The 23,448-nt window shown below is 36.5% G+C and overlaps 1 protein-coding gene across 4 annotated transcripts in view; it reads right to left on the reverse strand.

Annotated features, from left to right (window-relative positions):
• The window catches only part of CEP57L1 (centrosomal protein 57 like 1), a 78,068-nt gene that overhangs the window by 16,916 nt on the left and 37,704 nt on the right, over positions 1-23,448 (reverse strand). For 2 of the 4 annotated variants that reach the window (XM_041753836.1, XM_041753838.1), the window contains exons 2-5: positions 12,076-12,158; positions 9,940-10,105; positions 7,569-7,748; positions 6,100-6,221 (exon numbers count right to left, since the gene is read on the reverse strand). In XM_041753836.1, the coding sequence (XP_041609770.1) occupies positions 6,100-6,221; positions 7,569-7,748; positions 9,940-10,102 (465 nt within the window). In that variant the 5' untranslated portion in view covers positions 10,103-10,105; positions 12,076-12,158. The remainder of the gene's footprint in view (positions 1-6,099; positions 6,222-7,568; positions 7,749-9,939; positions 10,106-12,075; positions 12,159-23,448) is intronic. The other 2 variants (XM_041753847.1, XM_041753854.1) reach the window with 2 other exon arrangements.

The following is a 23,448-nucleotide window of genomic DNA, read 5'->3' on the forward strand; positions in this document are numbered from 1 at the left end:
TTGGTAGGGCTATGGATTATATCAGTTTATTTATCAATAATCACTTAACTTTACACTTAAGATCTGTACATTTCACTGTATGTAAATTGTATCTCAAAAAAACACTTAAAAACTGTTAAAAATCACTGATCTACAATATTTAGCTAGGACAGGAATTTCTAGGTTATTTTATAAGACAAAATAACCAAACTTTATAAAGTGCTTGCTCTTCTAGTTGTTGTACCCTCACTTATAAAACCCAAAATTATCAGCCTTATACATTTTTTCCAAACTGGTGGATGTGTACCGTGTTGTGCTGTTAATTTGCATTTTCCTAGTTACTAATAAGAATGAAAATTCTTCTATAAATGACCATCTGTGATTTTTTTCCTATAAAATGCCTCTTTATACTTGAGCCCATTTTTCTACTGTTTTGTTACTTATGTCTTGTTTAAGAAATTTTTCTCCACCCCAAGGTCATCAAGATATTGTTCTCTATTTGCTTTTAAAAATTACAAAGTTTTGCTTTTTACATGTAAATCTTTAATCCACCTGGAATTGATTTTTTGTGTGTGTGATGTAAGGTTGGGATCCAATTTCATTTTTTTTACCCCCTCACATAGCTAGCCAATTTTCCCAAAACCATTTACTGAAGTCTATCTTTCCCACTTATCTGCAATGGCACTCTTGCTGTATATTATTTCCATGTAAGTGAGTCTATTTCTGGCATATTCTATTCCTTTATTCTGGTTATCTATCCACATAAATATGTTAATTTTGATAGCATTACAATTTCAAGATGTAGTAGAGCAAGATTTCACCTTATTTTTCAGAATAGTTTTGTTGTTCTTGGAGCTTTGCTTTTCCATATAAATTCTGGAGTCAATTTTTATAGTTTCTTGAAAAGTCTATTAAGCACTTGACCCATTAAAATCCAGTATCTATCGGGTTGCCTGGGTGGCTCAGCGGTTGAGCATCTGCCTTCGGCTCGGGTTGTGATCCTGGGATCTGGGATCGAGTCCTGCATTGAGCTCCCTGCATGGAGCCTGCTTCTCCCTCTACTTGTGTCTCTCATGAATAAAAATAAATCTTTAAAAAAAAAAAATCCAGTGTTGATGCTGTTATATATATACACACATACACACATCATCTTCATTGCTTTTATTTCTTTCCTGCATCTATGAACTTCCATCTACAATAGTTTTCCTTTTGTCTGAAAAATGTCCTTTAATGTTTCCTTTAGAATGGATCTCTTGATAATAAATGATCTCAGTATTTGTTACTCTTTAAATGTCCTTCTTTCTTTCCTTTCTTCTTTTTCTTTCCTTTCTTTCTTTCTTTTTTTTATAAAGATTTTATTTATTTATTTGAGAGAGAGAGAGAGAGCACACCCACGAGAGAGAGCAGGAGTTGGGTGGGAGGCACAGAGGGAGAAGGAGAAGCAGACTACCTACTACCTGCCTAACAGGGAGCCCAACATCAGGCTCAATCCCAGGACCATGGGATCATGACCTGAGCTAAAGGCAGACACAACTGACTGAGCCACCCAGGTGCTCCTCATCTTTATTTCTAAAAGATGTTTTCTCCAGGTTTAGGGTTTTAGATTGGCAGGTATTTTCTTTTAATACTTAACTATATCAGCCCATTGTCTTCTGAATTCAGTACTTTCAGTTAAGAAGTCAGCTGTCATTTTAATTGTTGTCCCTTTGAAGGTAATCTTTCCTCCCAGTAGCTTTTAAGATTTTATGCTTGTCTTATTATTTATTCTGAGGTGTCTAGGTATATATTTCTTTTTATTTATCCTGATTTAGTTTTATAGGTTTTATAGAATTGGTTTTTTTGAATCTGTGGTGTGATTTTTTAAATCCATTTTTAAAAATTCTCAGTCGCTATCTCTTCAAATATTGCATCTGTCCCATTCTCTCTCCTTTCCTATCAGAACTCCAAAGACTTAAGTTTGACTTTCTCACTCTAGCTTATGCCTCTTGCTCTCTCTTCTAAATTTACTCTCATTTTGCCTCTTGGTGAGCAGGATGATTTTGCCCTCTAGTTCACTAATTATCTCTTCCAGTCTACTGTTAGAGTCATCTATTCAGTTCTAAATTTCAGATACTATATTTTTCAGTTCCATAATTTTTGATTCTTTCTCAAATCCGTTTTGCCATTTTATGGTTTCCAATGCTTTCCTGAAAATGCCAATCTTGTTTTTTATCTCCTTGATTATAAAAAGTATAATTGTTTTATTTTACTTTTAAAGATTTTATTTATTGATTGATTTGAAAAAAAAAGAGTGGGAGGAAGGGTGGGGGGAGAAGGAGAGACTCTATGCTCAGCTTTCTGAAGCCCCATGCAGGAATTAATCTCATGACACTGAGATCATGATTTGAGCTGAAAACCAAGAGTCAGACACTTAACTGACTGAGCCACCTGGGTGCCCAAGAATAATTAAAGTCTGTGTCTTTCAGAGCCAGCACCCAGTTGGAACTAACTTGTAAGTGGTTACATAGTCTGTTATAAATGCTATTTCTTTTCATAGTGTCTTCTTCAAGTAAAATTTATTTAAATCCTAGCCAATATAGAGCGTAACATTAGTTTCAGTAGCACAATAGTGATTGCCAAACAATTCCACGTATCACCTGGTACTCATCACAACAAATGTACTCCTTTATCCCCAAAACCTATTTTATCTATCCCCCCACCTACCTCCCTTCTGGTAGCCATCAATTTGCTCTCTATAGTGTCTGTTTCTTGATTGTCTCTCTCTCTCTCTCTCTCTTTTCCCTTTTTGTCTCTTAAATTCCATATATGAGTGAAATCATATAGTATTTGTCTTTCTTTGACCAGCTTATTTCACTTGCATTATACTCTCTAGTTCATCCATATCATTGCAAATGGCAAGATTTCATTCTTTTTCATGGCCAAGTAATGGTCCATTGTGTGTGTGTGTATGTGTGTGTGTATACATACACACATATCTTTATCTATGAGTTGATGGGCAGTTGAGCCGTTTCCATAGTTTGGCTATTGTAGATAATGCTGCTATAAACGTTAAGGTGCATGTACCCCCTTGAATCAGTATTCTTGTATCCTTTGGGTAAATACTTAGTAGTGTGATTCTGGATCATAGGGTAGTTCTATTTTTAACTTTTTGAGTAACCTCCATACTCATTTCCACAGTAGCTGCACAAGTTTGCATTCCCACCAACAGTACACAAGGGTTCCCCTTTCTCCACATCCTCCCCAACACCTGTTTCTTATGTTTTTGATTTTATCCATTTTGACAGGTGTGAGTTGAATATCTCATTGTAATTCTGATTTGTATTTCCCTGATGATCAGTGATGTTGAGGATCTTTTCATGTGTTTTGGCCATCAGGATGTCTTCTTTGGAAAACTATTTATTCATGTCTTCTACCCATTTTTAATTGGATTATTCGTTTTTGGAGTGTTGAGTTTCATAAGTTCTTTATATATTTTGGTTACTAAACCTTTATCAGATATGTCATTTGCAGGGCACCTGGGTGACTCAGTAGGTTAAGTGTCTGCTTTCCACTTGGGTCATGATCCTGGGGTCCTTGGATTGAGCCCTACATTGGGCTCCTTGCTCAGTGGGAAGCCTGCTTCTCCCTCTGTCTTTGCCACTCCCCCTGCTTCTGTTCTCTCTCTTGCTCACTCTCTCTCTCAAATAAATATGTAAAATCTTTAAAAAAAAAATGTCATTTGCAAATATCTTCTCCCACTCTGCCGGTTGCCTTTAAGTTTCGTTGACAGTTTCCTTTGCTGTGCAAAGCTTTTTATTTTGATGAAGTCCCAATAGTTTATTCTTACTTTTGTCTCCATTGCCTCAGGAGACATATCTAGAAAGAAGCTGCTACAGTCAATCTCAAAGGGGTTACTGCCTATGTTCTCCTCTAGGATTTTATTTTTATTTATTTATTTTTTTAATATATATTTTTAATTTTTATTTATTTATGATAGTCACAGAGAGAGAGAGAGAGAGAGAGAGAGAGGCAGAGACACAGGCAGAGGGAGAAGCAGGCTCCACGCACCGGGAGCCCAACGTGGGATTCGATCCCGGGTCTCCAGGATTGAGCCCTGGGCCAAAGGCAGGCGCCAAACCGCTGCGCCACCCAGGGATCCCCTCCTCTAGGATTTTAATGGTTTGTCTCACATGTAGGTCTTTAATCTATTTTGCATTAATTTTTGTGTTTGGTGTAAGAAAGTGGTTCAGTTTCATTGTTTTGCATGTTGCTGTCCAGTTTTCCCAACACCATTTGGTGAAGACACTGTCTTTTTTCCATTGGATATTCTTTCCTGCTTTGTCGAAGATTAATTAACCATACAGCTGTGGGTTCATTTCTGGATTTGCTACTTTGTTCCATTGATCTATGTGTCCATTTTTGTGTCAGTGCCAACTGTTTTGATCACTATAGCTTTGTAATGTAACTTGAAGTCCAGAATTAGGATGCCTCCAGCTTTGCTTTTCTTTTTCAAGACTGCTTTGTTATTCAGGTGTCTTTTGCAGTTCCATACACACTGTGGGGTTGTTTATTCTAGCTCTGTGAAAAATGCTGTTGGTATTCTGTTAGTGTGTAGATTAAATGTGTAGATTGCTTTGGGTAGTATAGGCATTTTAACAACATTATTTCTTACAATGAACATGGGATGTCTTTCCATTTCTTTGTGTCTTCTTCAATTTCTTTCATCAGTGTTCCAGCAAGGTAGAAGAAGTCAAACTTTCCCTAAATACAGATGATACAACACTCTATACAGAAAACCCAAAAATGCCACCAAAAAACTGCTAGAATTGATTAATGAATTCAGTGAAGTTGTAGGATACATAACCAATGTACAGAAATCTGTTGCATTTCTTTGTCTTTTAAATTTTTTTTATTTGAGTAGGCTCCTTGTCCAATGTGAGCCCCATGTGAGGCTTGAACTCAGAACCCTGAAATCAAGACCTGAACTGAGATCAAAGTTGGACCTTCAACCAACTGAGCCACTCAGGTGCCCTGTTATATTTCTATACACCAATAATGAAGCAGTGGCAGAAAGAGAAATTAAGCAATCAATCCCATTTACCATTGCACCAAAAACAGTAAGATACCTAGGAATAAACCTAACCAAACAGGTGAAAGAACTGTACTCTGAAAACCATAAAATACTAAAGAAAGTAACTTTCATAGTAGCTTAACTCCTTCTGCCTGGTTATGTCTGATTTAAAGTTTTTCATTGTGTCAAAGAAATGTTTATAGAAATAATTTGAGGTCCCCAGGAACATTAGCTGTTCAGGATCACTTCAATCCAATTTTAGGGACTAAGATTTTCTGGATTACTCTGATAGAGTTGTAATTTGGGTTGTTTTCCTTCTTGATCACCTTTACAAAGCAGTCAGAGCACAAGAGATTTATCAGGGTTCCTATTCTTGGTAGACCCTGGAATCTACCTTTAGTTTCTTAAGCCCTATAAACTTTTAAAAGCATTATTTAGGGGCACCTGGGTGGCTCAGTTGGTTAAGCATCTGCTTTTGGCTCAGATCATGATCCGAGGGTCCTGGGATTGAGTCTACATTGGGCTCCCTGCTCAGTGGGGAGTCTGTTTCTCCACATCTCTCTGCCCCTCCCCCCATTATATGCACGTGTGTGCATGCATATGCTCTCTGCTATCTTTCTCTTTCCAATAAATAAATAAAATCTTTTAAAAAAAAGCATGATTTAGCTTCTCAATGGACTCTTCTGGAACCAGAAATTCCCTAAGAAGATGGGGCCTGAAAGCAACCTCTCTGGAGGTCAATCTCTTTGGATTTAAATACACACATAGATTTTGAATTGGTGATTTTCATCACTTCGTTAATTCTCCAATGCCTTTATATATTTTTCCCTTTTCTTCCTTTCTTCCTTCCTCCCTGTGTCCTTTCCTTCCTTCCTCTTTGATATCTTGCCTAGTTTTCTTGTTTTTCTCTACAGAAACCTTGGTCCAAATGACGTAGTCTGCTTCACTGTAAGTGGAAATCTCCTCAATACAACTTCCTATCCTACTTAAGATTATAATACAATTTTCCCATGACATTAAATATTCTTCAAAATAATATTAAATTATATTCCTATAGAAAATATGTTTACCTGTTGTTCTAGGATCATATTCTTCTCTCGCTCTACATTGAGAACCATTCTCTTTGTATATTCTAGTTGCTTCTCTAGAAGAGTACAGCGAGACTGGGCTGAGCTTAACTGTATAGTAATATCTGTGAAAAAGCAAAAGTAATAATGTGTTATCACATATCAGAGATTTGGTTATCACAAGAAATACATTATATAAATCCAATCAAGAACTAAAAGTTTAAGGATTCTTTAGTTCTTTTTTTTTTTTTAAAGATTTATTTATTTTATTCAGTGCAAGAGAGAGACTGAGAGGCAGAGACACAGGCAGAGGGAGAAGCAGGCTCCATGCAGGGAGCCGGACATGGGACTCGATCCCAGATCCCCAGGATCACACCCTAGGCTGCAGGCGGCGCCAAACCGCTGCACCACTGGGGCTGCCCGGATTCTTTAGTTCTAAGTACTGACTCTGTAAGAGTTGTGGACATACATTTTGTGAATATCTCATTAACTGCATATAACTAGTTTAACATTGTCTTCCCCTAAAGACCCAAAGAGCAAACTTCTGCTTTCAGTGAGATGTCCGTGACTTTTGGAGTGATAAAAGTCCTGGCTATTCTTGGGAAATGACATTATCTGGAAAAATAGAGGACCTAAAGTCTCTTTCCTATCAATATATTTTTCTCTTTCAGGAAATTCAGGTATATGCATTCTTCCATTCCCATTTCCTCTGCTCCTGACTATTGACAGCATAGTTATTTCCTAAGCTGTAAGCAACCTCTTTCTAATCCTTTAACTTTTTATTTTCCTTAGTTCTTTCTTTCACTTTTGTCCATTTATCTCAGAAAAATTTTTCTCATTTCTTCACTCTATTTATAAGTTGAAACACAAACTTGAACCTTATTTATCAGGATGAATGTAGTAAAAGGAAAAAGAAAGCCATACATTATGAAGTAAAAATTATATAAAGAACTTACGTTCTAAATCTCTAAAACTTATGTCCAGATGTCCTTTCTGTAAATTCTACAGAAACCTCTACTTACTATTTCCTCTAATTTCCTCTAATTAATCTTTCAAGTTAATCAAAGTTTTTATTTATTTTTATGGTTTCTGTATTTAATTACTAGTGTTGCTTTATATTTTCAAATTTTAAACACCAATGTTGACTGAAAATATAAAGTATTTCAATTATATTATGGGTAAAACTAGATTTTGTTGGTATTCTGAAAATATTCTAATTTCTAAACACAATTTGTCTAAAAACTTAATTTTTCTTTTAATCTCAAGAATTTACAAACTGGAATAAAATGTAATAGAAGTAAGCTCAAAATGATATCCATTTAATGCAAATATCAAATTATCTGTGAAAAAGGCCTCAAGGTTTGAATATATATAAGAATAAAGAATTTGAGTAAATCTTAGACTGGGCTTATTAATTTCAAGTTGTAAACTCTGATAACTCCTTGTTTCTGAGAGCTATTAGATTTCCTCACCCTTTTTCTGCTTTATCAGTTCCTGGTGTGCCAAATTTCTCTCATTTGTTTCTTTCTCCAAGGCCTTTTTATACTCTGCTGCTTCTCTGGAGAGAATGTTTAGGTTATCTTCAGCTTGTGTTCTCTCCAATTCTAAACGATGAATCTTTTCCTGAAGAGTTTTTAAGGCTAACATAAGAGCTGTTGAAAAAAAATTTGCTTGTTACTTCAGTGAACATTTGTGAACACTTACATAGTAGCAATAAAAGTGAACACTATATTTTTGTTAGTGAGCCAGAAAAACATATAAGCAATATATATCCCCCCTCCCCAAATCACTAAAACTCTACAGAGGGACAAACTTTTCCAACATATCCAAAAACAGTATATTTATGATTATATTTAGTTATTTTCTAGATTTGAGACAACTAATAATCAAAATTTAATTCAATAAAATAACTATCTTCAAATAATGTACAGCCTAGGAGTCATAAGAATCTGAGTATGGATAAAGAAAATGAAGATATAGTATCACTCACTGACAAGGGAATTTAGGTTTAATGTTAAAGCTGTTTTTCAGTTCTTGATATTTTTAGTTTTAGTTAAATCACAAACATTTATTGTTTCTTTGTCTAAGATATAGTACTAATAATCAGAGCATATGTGTTACAATACAATTTCTTCCACCAGAAAAAAAAAATTATAACCTAGTGATTTAACTCACGTCAGGCTTGAAAGATTTCAAGTGGTATATACATACTACTGTGATTTTGATTTAGCTATATTAATATCATCATGATTCAGGTAAGTTCAGAGTTATAAAATTTTCAAATAACACTTTCTATTCAGTTATAACTTCAAACCAGAAAACTAGAGAGGAATGGAATATAAGTAAATGCTATAGGTTAATTTTCCTATGCCAGCATACCTTGCTTTATTGTGCTTCACTTTGTTGCACTTCACAGATAACACATTTTTTATAAATTGAAGGTTTGCAGCAATCCTATGCTGAGTAAATTTACTAGCACCATTTTCCCAATAGCATTTGCTTATTTCATGTTTCTGGGTCACATTCTGGTAATTCTTGCAGTATTTCAAACTTTTCATTATTAATATATTTGCTTAGGAGATCTGTGATCAGTGATTACGACTCACTGAAAGCTCAGATGATCTTAATATTTTTAGCAATAAAGTATTTTTTAGTTATGATGTGTAGTGCATTGTTTTTTTTAGAGACAATGCTATTGCACAACTAATGGTCTACAGTATAGTCCAAATGTAACTTTTTTATGCATCGGGAAACCAAAAAATTCATTTCTCTCAGTTTCTTGTGATATATATTCATTTTATTGTGCTGGTCTGGAACCGAATCCACAGTACCTCCAAGGTATGCCTGGAGTTTATATCCAATTAGAAACAGGTTTGCTAGAGATTACTATTTTTTTTTTTTTTTTTTTACAAATGAGATAAAGAAATTATATTTATTGCTCTTTAAATACGCAATACCTGGTTTGCTGATTTGGAATATTTCTTGTGAATTTTTTACTTCACAAAGCAAGTCTATTTATTAATGCTAACCATTATTACAGAATATTAAAGAACAATGTGATAACCAGCATCTTAGAAGGTAATTTGTATGACATAGGTATGCCTGAAGTTATGTTTTCCTAATTTAATTCTGAGATCCTCCTAAATTTATGTTTTAAACACTACAATACTTGTATTTTGTAATTACTCCAATGTACTAGCTTCCCAAGGAATTTTCAAGGGTAATTTTGGAAACAGGCAATTTCTGAATTTAATCCTTGAATAAGATACAACTTTACTTAATTCACTAGTATTCTAATCATCTAGTTTAGAAGGATTCCAAATCTGACTTTTTAGGTCAAAGAGTATTTTCCTATTTTCTCATGATATTTTAGGATAAATTTGTAATATGTGTCTAGTTGGTTAATTTTCATCTTTTTAAAAAAATATTTTATTTAGTTATTTCACAGAGAGAGAGAGAGGGAGAGCATGAGCAGAGGGCAGAGGGAAGGGGCACAGGGAGAGGGAGAAGTAGACTCCCCACTGAGCAGGGAGCCCAATGTGGGGCTTGATCCCAGGACCCTGGGACCATGACTTGATGGAAGGCAGATGCTTAACAGACTGAGCTACCCAGATGCCCTTGGTTAATCCTCATCTCATAGCTCAAGAAGCCAAAATAAAAAATGTTAAATAACTTATCCATGGTTATAGAAACTTTAATCAACATCGTCAAAACTAATAGTTTTTTTTAAACTAATAGTTTTATTAAGATTAAACACACAATCATTATTTTTTACATACAAACATAAAGTTTTATATTTCATATCATTCTCTAATTCTAAATATTATTTTATATTAGACTTACCTTGGCTATTTGGACTATGAAGCATTTTAGGAGAGGTACCTTCAAAGTTTGCATAGTGGGGAGTCTGAGATGATTCATTATTCTGGGTAAATGATGGAAAAAACACTCTTTCTGGAGGTTTAAGATAGCTTCCGACTATACTATGCATTAATTCAGAATCCATTATCTGTAGAGAATAAAGGAATAATGTAGTATGGTATCATTCTTTCATATTTAAATGACAAAAATATTAGACAAAAATTCAAGTGAAACAACATAAATACACATCATATACTGTGGAGTTCTTTATGAAATTAATCATCACAAATTCAACTACAATAACTCAGCAATACAAGGAAGAAAAATGACTATTTACTGTATAAATAGTATGGACAATTCTGCTGATTTTCAGTGAACACATGCTCTGGAGCGAGCACTAATTATATGGGTGGTGTGAATTTACTGGTTTCTCAGTTGATCATAAATTCATATACCTCTCCTCATCTAAGTATCTCTCTACAAACAGTATAACTCTAGGGTTCTTAGGGAAAATATAAATTTTAAAAGACAATATAGCTTTGAAACACAGGCCACCTATATAATCCAATCCTCGAAGACTGATTGTTGAACTCCAATGTACTGTCTTCCTAAGGAATTTTCAAGGGTAATTTTGGATATGTCAGTCTCTGAATCTAATCTTTGAATAAGATACAACTCCACTCAATATACAGTATTCTCCCCCCCCCCTTTTTTTTAAAGTAGGCTCCACACCCAGTGTGGACCCTAATGCAGGGCTCAAACTCATGATCATGAAATCAAGACCTGAGCCAAGATCAAGAGTTGGACACTTAAACAACTGAGCCACCCAGGTGCCCCAGTGCACCAGCATTCTAATCATAGTTTAGAATGGTTCTAAATCTGAAGAACCTAAAACAGCTTTATTTTGGCATTCTGGGAGGTTTTATTTAATTTTAATTTTTTATTTTTTAGGAGAGTTTTAGCAGATAATTTTTTGTCTAACTTTCCCCAAATCATTTATTTTTCTTTCTGTAATTTAAATACTTTAGAAAAGGAGTCCCTTGGTGCCTTAGTTGGTTAAGTGTCCAACTCTTGATCTCGGCTCAGGTCGTGATCTCAGGGTTGTGAGATTGAGCTCTGCGGATAGGCTCTGCACTAAGCTTGGGGTCTTGTTTGAGATTCTCTCTCTCCCTCTCTCTTGCTGCCCCTGCTCCCCTCTCTCCCTCCCTTAAAAAATGAAATAAAAATAAATTGAATATATTAGAAATGTATTCTACTTAAAGATTCTAATCAATGTTAATTAAATTCATAATCACATTGGAAGAAACAGTAATAATTGTTCACACAAAAAACAATTCTTTAAAATGTGAATTTAGGGGTGCCTAGGTGGCTCAGTCACTTAAGCATCTGGCTCTTAATTTTAGCTCAGGCCATGATCTCAGGATCATGAGATCAAGCCCTGTGGTGGGCTCTGCTCAGCATGAAGTCTGCTAGTCCCTTTCCTTCCCCCTCTGCTCCTCCCCTGTTGGGACAGGCTCTCTTTCTCTAAAATAAATAAAATCTTTAAAATGTAAATTTAGAATTCCATTATATAATTAGCCTATTTTAGTTTTTGAGAACTGCACATTTTCAGTGATTTTACTACCTTCCCAATTCATAAGGCAAAGAAAGACATTTCCCATGACTGTATTTCCTGGGAGGGTACAGAACATACTTCAGTCGGTAGGCTTTCCTACTTTAGCCACTGCCATGATTGGCTGTCTTGAGGATGTTCTGATTTGTCTATTTTGCAAATTATATAACCTACGGGCACCTGAGTAGTTCAGTAAGTTGGGCATCCTGCTCTTGATTTTGGCTCAAGTCATGATCTCAGGGTCATGGGATCAAGCCCTGTGTTGAGCTCCAAGCTCAGCAGGGAGTCTGCTTGAGATTCTCTTCCTTCACCCTCCCCTCTTTGCCCCTCCCTCCCATTCATACACACATACTCTCTCTAAAATAAAAATAAATAAATCTTAAAAAAATAAAAATAAATAAAAGTTAAATAGTCTAGGAAGTGTTGCTAGAATATTTGATGCTCTTTGCTCTTGAGAAGCAATCATTTTTTGCTATTGTTATTCGTACCATCTACCATTTACTAACCAGGTCTCCATCCCTCCAGGTTTTTGCTGCTCAGATACTGGCTGCTCCCCATGGGAGACTGCATCTATCTAAGTTGCTGTTTCCTCGAAAAACAAGAGAACAAAGTTAGTCACAGCTGGCTCACAATGAAGCAGAGGTAGGATCCCAAAATACAGAGGTTCTGAACATGGGTGTACATCTTCAGAAAGAGGTATGTGGGGCAGCCCGGGTGGCTCAGCGGTTCAGCGCCACCTTCAGCCCAGGGTGTGATCCTGGAAACCCAGGATCGAGTTCCACGTCGGGCTCCCTGCATGGAGCCTGCTTCTCCCTCTGCCTGTGTCTCTGATTCTCTCTGTCTCTCATGAATAAATAAATAAAATCTTTAAAAAAAAAAAAAAAGAAAGAAAGAAAGAGGTATGTGGCTGAAGCTGGAATTACTCAAGATATCTCAGTTTTCGGCTCCTGGCGAGTTTCTCCAATAATAAAAAGAGTGAAATTTTGCCATTGGTCACTATACCCTGAGGTCCTCGGGAGGATTCTGTTTCCTTTTTACCAAATATAATATTTGTTTTACAAACTGAATTTTGCACCAGTTAAAAAATAAATTCAAATTTGAGGTTTTTAATGTAAATGAAATGACTACTTAGAAGATGCCAATAAGTTAAAAATTAGATTAAAGTTTATTTAAATGTGTAAAAACATATTAAAGCAGGCATAGGCAGAATAACAATCCACTGGTGGGTGAAGAAAAAGAAAGGAAGCAGTAAAGAAATGAGAGAAGACATGCTATGATGCTCAGGGGATGTCACTGTAATAGAGGTCCCAGTTTAACCCTTGCAATCTAGTCCTTTGTTATAAACAAGTGCCTAAGACCACTAGAAGTTTATTTACATAAAGAACTTTGGCATTCTAGGAGAAAAACTCACTCTGAAGATGGAAGAAGTATAGAAGGCTTGATCCAAAGTCAAAGCCTTACTTGATGGAGGAAAGGAGATGACCACCGTGGTGGTCATTCTTATTCATCCCTGATCCAGTCCCAAGGACCCACATGTTGGTGTTAGGAAGGGAGAGGACTGTAAGTAAAAACTGAGAAATATTTCACCAATATTTCTATAAAAGATTGGGGCATTAACTGTCCTGCCTTGTATGGAATGCTATATTCCAATAAAGAGGAAAGTTGCTAGAGACCACTAACACAGTTTTGGCATTTTGAGGTCTCTGTGCATTGTCCATACTGCTCAGCAAGAGAAAGAGAGAGCAGCTGAAAGGAATATATTCATGGGCATGTATGACAGAAATTTCTAGAGAAAAAATTTCTGAAAATAAAGAGAGGTGCCTAAGCCCCAACCTCCAAGGATTCTGACATGTCTGGTATGGAGCCTAGCTGTAGATCATTAAAAAGACCTCAGGAAACCTTGTGGAGTATTTCAGAGGATTTGCAAGTGGGGGCAAAAGGCTGTGAAATGTGGGCCTCATTTGCATCAATAATCTGGTAAAGTTTAGGGAAACTCAAGTTATAACTAGAACCATTAATGACAGCTTGTATACAACCAGGGAAATTACCCATTTTCTCTATGGTATATAAAATTAAGATACCTTCATGGGCTACAATACAACTAAGGAGCCACTGCATAAAGAATTACCCCCCACCCCCCCAAAAAAAACTGTGCTAGACACAAATACTGTACTGCAAAGCCTTTTAACTCATTCTTTAGGAAGCAATTGTTCCAAAATGGTCCTTTTTAACAACTAGCATCTATTCCTGCTAGTGGCTGAATATGCCATCCTTTCTGCATAAACCCACAGGACTACTAGAGAGGCGGCATTAGGAGACAGAGATACTACAAAGGGATCTAGGAATGGGGTACTCTGTTTCCTATACTGCTAAATTTTGTTGTTAGTGTTGTTTTTGAGAGAGAGCGAGAGCAAGAGAAAGAGAGAGAATGTGTGTGAGAGATAGGGGCAGAGGAAGAGAGAGAATCTTAAGCACAAAGCCCAATGTGAGGCTTGATCCGACCACCATGAGATCATGACCTTAGCCAAAACCAGGAGTTGAACACTTAACCAACTGAGTCACCCAGGCACCCCACCCTATACTACTAATTCTTTCAAGTTTAGATTTTAACTTAGTGAAACTGGAGAAAGATCAACAGCTATTTCATTTACCTGGTTTTCTTTGTGTATGCATCTCAGTTAGCTTACCTTAAGAGTAAACTCAGTAAAAGTTTAAACTAACTGCATTTTATTTTTAATATATAGCACTTTAAAAAGTACTATAACTATTGAGTAGGATAATTTGTAGTTACAGAACTTGCCTTATAGATACCCTAATAGATATTACAAACTTATTTATAGTATACATCTAAAATGTTAAGACAGTGATATAAAAACCAACTGATCAGTGGAAACTAGTACATATAAGAGTTTAACATAAATACTTCCATGGGTTTACTCCATGTTTGTTGATTAAATAAATGTTAGAAAAATTTTAGGAAAAAGAATATAGTTAAACCTTTATCTTACTCCATACATCAATGGAAATTTCAAATATTTCATAGAGCCAGCTAATAATTAAAAACTTCAAAAATTATTTAAAAAATAAATGAATAGCTAAAATAATCTTAGAAACAGTAAGGTGTTTCGCATTTAAAACTATGGTAAAAATAGGGACGCCTGGGTAGCTCGGGGGTTGTGCATCTGCCTTTGGCTCAGGGCGTGATCCTGGAGTTCCTGGATCGAATCCCACATCGGGCTCCCTCGCAGGGAGCCTGTTTCTCCCTCTGTCTATGTCTCTGCCTCTCTCTGTGTCTCTCATGAATAAATAAATAAAATCTTTATTTTTTTTTAATAAAATCTTTAAAAAAACTATGGTAAGAATAAAAGGCTAAATTAAAATTCATACTATAAAATATAAAAATTACGAACAAAAGTGAAAGGCAAAAGAATTCAAAAGAGGGACACCTGGGTGGCTCAGTCAGTTAACCCTCTGACTCTTGATTTTGGCTCAGGTCATGATCTCAGGGTTGTAAGATCAGTCTCTGTGCTCAGTGGGGAGTTTGCTTTCTCTCCTTCTCCCTTTACTTCCCCCCTTCTCCCCCACTCATGTGCTCTCTCTTTTTCCAAAACAAATTAATATATCTTTAAAAAAAGAATGAGAAAGAAAATATTTATAATGAAGGACAAAGGGTTAATATTGCTAATATAGAAAAAGCTTTTATATAAATAAATTATATAAATCTAGTATATAACACCATAATAGAAAAATGCCAAAAGATTACAAGTCAATTTACAGAAAAATGTAGCCAATAAAAAAATAAATCTTAGCAATAATGAAAGAAAAGCAGTTATATCCAGTTATAAAGGTAACCTTTGGAGTTTGACCTCAGTTCAAATCCTGGACCTGCCACTTACCATCTTTCTGACTTTCAGAAAAACTTTTACTTTTCTGGGTCTCAACTTCCTTCTCTACATAATTAGAATGTATCTCATAGGGTGCTATAATTAGACGAGATAAGATAGTATATATAAAGCACTGAATTTATGTCTGCAGAATATGTACTTTCTATGAGCAAAATATGTATTTGATAAATGACAGCCATATTTATTTTAAAAGAAAACATATTTCCAATGAATTATAATGGAATGGGACAGAATTAAAACTAGTACAAAACAGAGTGTGTCTCATGTGGTAAAGGTAAAATCAACCCATATTTATTTTAAAAGAAAACAAGGAAATACCATTCTTTTACATTTCAAAGTTCTTTTAAGGGCACAAAAATAGGCCAAAGGTCTAGAATAGTCAGAACACTTTTGAAGAACAATAGTATAAAGAAATTTGTCCTGTCAGTTATCAAGACTTAACATGAAACAAAAATAATTGAAGCAATGATACAGTTAAGAGGGACAGATGAATACACTAATAGAACACAATAGCTTAGAAAGAGATCAAACCTTTGTAATAACTTGATAAATGACAAAAGTAGAACTTCGTATCAGTGGAGAACAGCTGGCCTATAATTGGTGATTATTGGCCTATAATTGGTGACAATCAGGCCAACTGATCTTCAAAATTTAAAAACTGGATCCCCATTTCAAACTATATAAAAAATTAAATCCATATGTGTTAAAAACTAAAATGTAAAAAGCATTATATCTGGGAGAAAATGTTTTTAGCAGCTTGGGTTACAAAGGCTTTTTAAAACATGAAACAAAAGTCCCTAACTATTAAGTGAGAAAATTAATTTAACATTTAAAAAATCATAAAATACCATTACAAAGGTGAAAAGAAAATCCATAGCCTGAGAGAGAATATCTACATGAATATAGCTAACAAATAATTAGGAAAATAAGATATAAAATCCTACAAATTAAATGTTAAAAGATAACATACCCAATAAAAAAGGGACAAAAGTTATTCATTGAACAACTGTGCAGTAGTGAAAAAGAATGAACTAGACAGCAACATGTACCCTCATGGACAAATCTTAATAATATGATGAAGGAGGGGATCCCTGGGTTGCTCAGTGGTTTAGTGCCTCCCTTCAGCCCAGGGCGTGATCCTAGGGTCCAGGGATCGAGTCCCGCATCGGGCTCCCTCTGTGGAGCCTGCTTCTCCCTCTGCCTGTGTCTCTGCCTCTCTCTCTCTCTCTCTTCCCCTGTCTCTCATGAATAAATAAATAAAATCTTTAAAAAAATGATGAAGGAAAAAAAGGATATGCAGAAGAATATGTTCAATATATCAGGCATGTAAAAATAGTATTACAAATTATTACACATACATATTCATATGTATCAAAGTATAAAGACAAGCAAAAGATAATACCAAAATCAGAATGGTAGTTAAGAGGGTGAGAGTACAAAGAGGTGATTAGAGAGGGGCATTCAGGTGTTGGTTATACAGTTTAGTGAATCTTTTTTTTTTTTTTTGAATCTTTTTATATAACTGACTTTATTTTTAAAAACTTTAGAAAGTAGCAATTTAAATATAGATCATTCTTGCTACTCTGCAAACTTGAGAATGGCCAACTTGTATTGAATTCTTACTGTGATTTGAGGCCCTGTACATGCAGTATCTCATCTAAACCTTTTAACTATTCTATGAGGTAGGTATTATTATTACTATTATTTTCATTTTATAAATAAAGAGGCAGAGAGGTCACTCAAGGTCATACAACTTGCCAGTGGTGGAGCCAGGATTTAAACCTAGCCAGTTCAATTCCAAAGCCTAGGTTCTTAATCACTATGTTAAATAGCCCAGAGTTTACGGACATTTGCAGTTAGCCAGGTATGAGATGATGATGTTGCATTTGGATTAGGGTGGTGACAATGGAGATGAAGAGAGTGTATAGAAGCAGGATGTATCTTGAAGATGTAAGTAATGAACTGGATGATTGGAGGAAATCATCCTCTAAGAGGAAAAGGGAGAAATCAAGTTTTCTAGCTTAAATAACTGGGTAGATGATAGTGCCATTTATTTAAAAAAATACTAAGACAATAGCTAATACTCATATAGTACTGATATGTGTCAAATGCTAGTCTGAGTGTGAGACATCCAAGATAAGACATGAAATAGGTAGTTTCACAGAAGAGTCTAAATTAGGTTGGAGGAGAGGTCTAGTATAGAAATATAAATAATTGCATTATCAGCATATGGATGGTATAGAAAATAGAAGTCACTAAAAAGGAAGAGTATATATAGAAAAGATTTAAGATAAGGAAGGAAAACAAGAGAAAGGAAACCTATAAGGGGAAAAGAATCAGAAAAGCATGATGTCAGAAATGAAGAGAGGAGACTATTTCAAGAAGGGGCTCTTGAGGGTAGTCTTATATATATAATAAATAAAAGTAATTTCTCTCCCTTATGGCTTTTAGCTGGAATGCCTCCCATTGTGTCCAAGTTCTCTGTGATGATCCCATCTCCATATTTCCCTGGACCCTGGATGGATTCCATTGCTGTGGAATAGAGGACCTTCTGCATCCCAGACCGCTTAGCATCAGGCACATTTTGTGAATTCTCCTCTTCTTTCTCTTTGAGGGTATGGTCTAAGATGTGGATTCCCAGCAAAAGGCTATATTATAGTCCATGATTTTGAAGCTTTCCAGCACCCGGCAGTCTCTCTGAAGTGTTTTCATGAACGCGTTGTATGTTTCTGCATCAAAGTATAACCCTTCGTGCATGTCTTGCAGGAAATCTAAGTCCTTAAACGTGGGGTTGGATTTTTCTGTCTCCTTTCGGGATGCTCTTTGCTTATAAGTGGAGCCTTTCAGGTCATAAGTGAAGTGCATTCTCATGGAGCGCGGTAAGACGTTGTTCATTACCACAATCCTGATATTAATGCCCCCTGATTGCATGCAATACAGTCCGTAAAATTTTGGCAAAAGAGTCCTTGGATTCTGGCTTAAATTCATGTAATAGCCTGGCAGTAGCTTCTGAAGGAATTCAGCTTCTTTATGCTGAACGGTTTTGATGATAAGTTCATCATCACTGGTCACAAAAAACAAGGATCCACTGGCTCCAGGGTTAGACAGCTCTATTAGAGGTTCACTGCAGATGGAATACAAGTAATCATCAGGCTTGATACCAAAAAGTTCTCTGAAATATCGGAATGCTAGTGGAGCATACGTCTTAAATCTGAAGTCTGGGTAATGATGTGCTGGGGTCAGATTGTCCCCTTCACTGGGCAGGAACACCCTTTCCACCACAAAAAAGTCTTGCACGAGGACATCTCTATCTGGCTTGGAAGTGAGATTCCCCACTGTGTATCCTATTCCCAGCTGAATAGCACCTTTGACAGCAGATGATGCAGTCTTTTTATAAGTTTTTTTTTTTTTTATTTTTCTTCATTCTGTTTTCCAGGTGTGGCATCTCCATTTTCAGCAGCAGACGACATCTTTGTGAATGCAATGGCAAGTCATCTGCAGTCGGTCATGGTGGGGGACCCTATTCATTGTTGAAAATGTTTTCCTTCCCAAGTTTCTCACCCAGGCAGCATTCGGGCGCCTCCGCTGTCGAGATCAGTTGCGCCACAGTCTGCAGGTTCTCTGGATGTAGTCGCCTCCCCCGGACGCCGGGAGCTCTGTGCCGGCGAGGGTGGGAGGGGGCGGGGACTATTTCAAGAAGTTTATTTTTTTTTAAGATTTTATTTATTTATTTATTTATTTATTTATTTATTTATTTATTTATTCATGAGAGGCACAGAGAGAGAGAGGCAGAGATACAGGCAGAGGGAGAAGCAGGCTCCACGCAGGGAGCCCAACTAGATCCCCGAATTCCAGGATCACGCCCTGGGCCTAAGGCAGGCGCTAAACCGCTGAGCCACCCAGGGATACCCAAAGGAGTAGTTTAGATATAAAAAAAAAAAAAAAAGGGGGGGGGGAACCCTTGGGTGGCACAGCGGTTTAGCGCCTGCCTTTGCCCCAGGGCGGGATCCTGGAGACCCGGGATCGAATCCCACGTCAGGCTCCTGGTGCATGGAGCCTGCTTCTTCCTCCGCCTGTGTCTCTGCCTCTCTCTCTCTCTCTGTGACTATCATAAATAAATAAAAATTAAAAAAAAAAAAGTGAACCGATGTTGAAGAGGAAGAGACTACTGATGGTATAATGTAAGAACTGAAGACAGTTCCAAAGGCCCCATACTAAAATGGCATGTAGAGGAAGAGAAACTAGCAAAGACATAGAAATTTTATTCAAATTAGGATGTCCTTTTGCAGAGAACTTCAATTACCTGCCTTAAAATCATACAGCACTCATAAACTGTGTCAGGTCATCCATCCTGTGAGCTAACCTGCCATAAGTCACCGTGCAATTAAGTGTACCCATCATACAAGTCACTTGCACAGATAATAATTTTCATTCTTCAGAAAAGACCCCGAATAGCCAGGGGAATTTTAAAAAAGAAAACCTTAGCTGGGGGCATCACAATGCCAGATTTCAGGTTGTATTACAAAGCTGTGGTCATCAAGACAGTGTGGTACTGGCACAAAAACAGACACATAGATCAATGGAACAGAATAGAGAACCCAGAAGTGGACCCTGAAATGTACGGCCATCTAATATTCGATAAAGGAGGAAAGACTATCCATTGGAAGAAAGACAGTCTCTTCAATAAATGGTGCTGGGAAAATTGGACATCCACATGCAGAAGAATGAAACTGGACCACTCTCTTTCACCATACACAAAGATAAACTCAAAATGGATGAGAGATCTAAATGTGAGACAAGATTCCATCAAAATCCTAGAGGAGAACACAGGCAACACCCTTTTTGAACTTGGCCACAGTAACTTCTTGCAAGATACATCCACGAAGGCAAAAGAAACAAAAGCAAAAATGAACTATTGGGACTTCATCAAGATAAGAAGCTTTTGCACAGCAAAGGATACAGTCAACAAAACTAAAAGACAACCTACAGAATGGGAGAAGATATTTGCAAATGACATATCAGATAAAGGGCTAGTTTCCAAAATCTATAAAGAACTTATTAAACTCAACACCAAAGAAACAAACAATCCAATCATGAAATGGGCAAAAGACATGAAGAGAAATCTCACAGAGGAAGACATGGACATGGCCAACATGCACATGAGAAAATGCTCTGCATCACTTGCCATCAGGGAAATACAGATCAAAACCACAATGAGATACCACCTCACACCAGTGAGAATGGGGAAAATTAACAAGGCAGGAAACAACAAATGTTGGAGAGGATGCGGAGAAAAGGGAACCCTCTTACACTGTTGGTGGGAATGTGAACTGGTGCAGCCACTCTGGAAAACTGTGTGGAGGTTCCTCAAAGAGTTAAAAATAGACCTGCCCTACGACCCAGCAATTGCACTGTTGGGGATTTACCCCAAAGATTCAGATGCAATGAAACGTCGGGACACCTGCACCCCGATGTTTCTATCAGCAATGGCCACAATAGCCAAACTGTGGAAGGAGCCTCGGTGTCCATCGAAAGATGAATGGATAAAGAAGATGTGGTTTATGTATACAATGGAATATTACTCAGCAATTAGAAACGACAAATACCCACCACTTGCTTCAACGTGGATGGAACTGGAGGGTATTATGCTGAGTGAAATAAGTCAATCGGAGAAGGACAAACAGTGTATGTTCTCATTCATTTGGGGAATATGAATAATAGTGAAAGGGAATATAAAGGAAGGGAAAAGAAATGTTGGGAAATATCAGGAAGGGAGACAGAACATAAAGACTCCTAACTCGGGGAAACGAACTAGGGGTGGTGGAAGGGGAGGAGGGCGGGTGTTGGAGGGGAATGGGTGACGGGCACTGAGGTGGACACTTGACGGAATGAGCACTGGGTGTTTTTCTGTATGTTGGTAAATTAAACACCAATAAAAGTTAATTAAAAAAAAAAAATAATTTTCATTCTTGAAAACTTCTTGGCAGGAACTACATTATATACATTTTCACTCACCGAATTCATTATTCCTCCAAAATTCATATATTGATGCTCTCACCTCCAGTATTTTAGACTGACTGTATTTAGAGATAGGGCCTTAAAAAGGTGATCAAGTTTAAATGAAACTTTTAGGATTGGCTCTAATCCAATCTAACTGGTGTCCTTGTAAAAAGAGGAAATTTGGATATACAAATTTTATGCCAGGGATATATCAGGAAAGATCAAGTGAAGCCAGTGGGAAGACAACCATCTGCAAGCCAAAGAGAGTGGCCTCAGAAGAAACCAATCTACTTGTAGCATCCAGAACTGTGAGAAATAAATTTCAGTTGTTTAAGCCACCCAGTCTGTGGTATGGTATTTGTTTCCGAAGCCCTAGCAAACTAACGTACTGACTGTAACTTATACCTTTGTTTCACAGTGAATGAAACACAGGAATAGTGACAGGGATATAACAACACACGCTTAAGGTTTATGCTATTCAGATGACATAATAAAGTTATTTTCTTTTTTTTTTTTAATTTTTATTTATTTATGATAGTCACACACAGAGAGAGAGAGAGAGAGAGAGAGAGGCAGAGGCACAGGCAGAGGGAGAAGCAGGCTCCATGCACCGGGAGGCTGACGTGGGATTCAATCCCGGGTCTCCAGGATCGCGCCCTGGGCCAAAGGCAGGCGCCAAACCGCTGCACCACCCAGGGATCCCAATAAAGTTATTTTCAATTTAGAGTTTTCTACTTGATAAGATGTGAAAGTTATGTAACTCTGCCTTGATTTATTTTCCCCCTATAATTGACCTTTAGTAATTTCTTAAGCTTAATAAATTGAAGAGGAAATTATTAATGTGCTATCGTGTATGCAATAATTTAAAATAATTAAAAATTTCCCACCATAATCAAATGAGAGAATAAAATTAAAATCATGCTTTTGACTCATATTTAATTTATATGTATTTGTATTAGTTTTTAACCCAAATTTTAGCATTTTTACCCAAAATACTGTAAAATATTTATTCCATTAATAGTTTATATTAAAAATGAAAGAATACTGCTATAGATAAGAATTAAAGTGTCATGGAAAAATTATAGCATTGTAAAGTTATAAAAATATGAGACATTTGAATTACAGGGACATTCAAAATAACTAACTGAAGGTTAAGGTACAAATTCAGGTAACTTTAGAATACAGTGAAATAAAAGTCTTTCATTTTTTAAAAAAATTATTTATTTATTTGAGAGAGAGCACATGAGGTGGGGAGAGTGGCAGAAGCTGTCTCCCCACTGACCAAGTAGCCCAACATGGGGCTCGGTCCCAGGATCCTGAGATCACGACCTGAGCCAAAGGCAGACGCTTAACCTACTAACCCACCCAGGCGCCTCTGAAGTCTGGTTTTTAAAAAAGCATTATCTCATATTTTCCTCCAAGAAGTATTAAGAGGTAGCAAAGGATATATTTCAAGTTATTTAGTTTGAAACAGTGGTGACTATATTCAAAACACTTAAGAAGTCCATGGTACCATCAATCTGTATAAGTCATAAATATTTGGGAGTTCTAGAAATATGGGGGAATTTCATATATCTATTTAAAATTTAGATCAGCTGCAATATTCTCAGTTTATAGATATAGGAGCCAAAGTCCAGAGACACTAACTAATTTGCTTAAGGTCACACAGCTCAAATTTCCTGCACTCCAAAATCCATGAAGCTAGAGAGAAATATTCTCTCTTAAGGACTCTGGTTGATTTAGATCTAAACGGAGACTATCCTAATAGAAAGTCATCAGGAAAATGCCTTCTGGAGAGAAATGGGAGGTAAGAAACACTGAACCAAGCATAAAATCATGTAATCTTAGTAGAGTCTACCAGCATGTTAGAGGCCATCTGTTCTAATTGTTTCTATCAACACAAACTTGTTCTCACACTATCTTTAACAAGTCATCTAAGCTCTGCTAAAGGTCTTCAGAGAGACAGAGTTCATC

The sequence above is a fragment of the Vulpes lagopus genome, chromosome 1, assembly GCF_018345385.1.
Source record: "Vulpes lagopus strain Blue_001 chromosome 1, ASM1834538v1, whole genome shotgun sequence".
NCBI lineage: Eukaryota > Metazoa > Chordata > Mammalia > Carnivora > Canidae > Vulpes > Vulpes lagopus.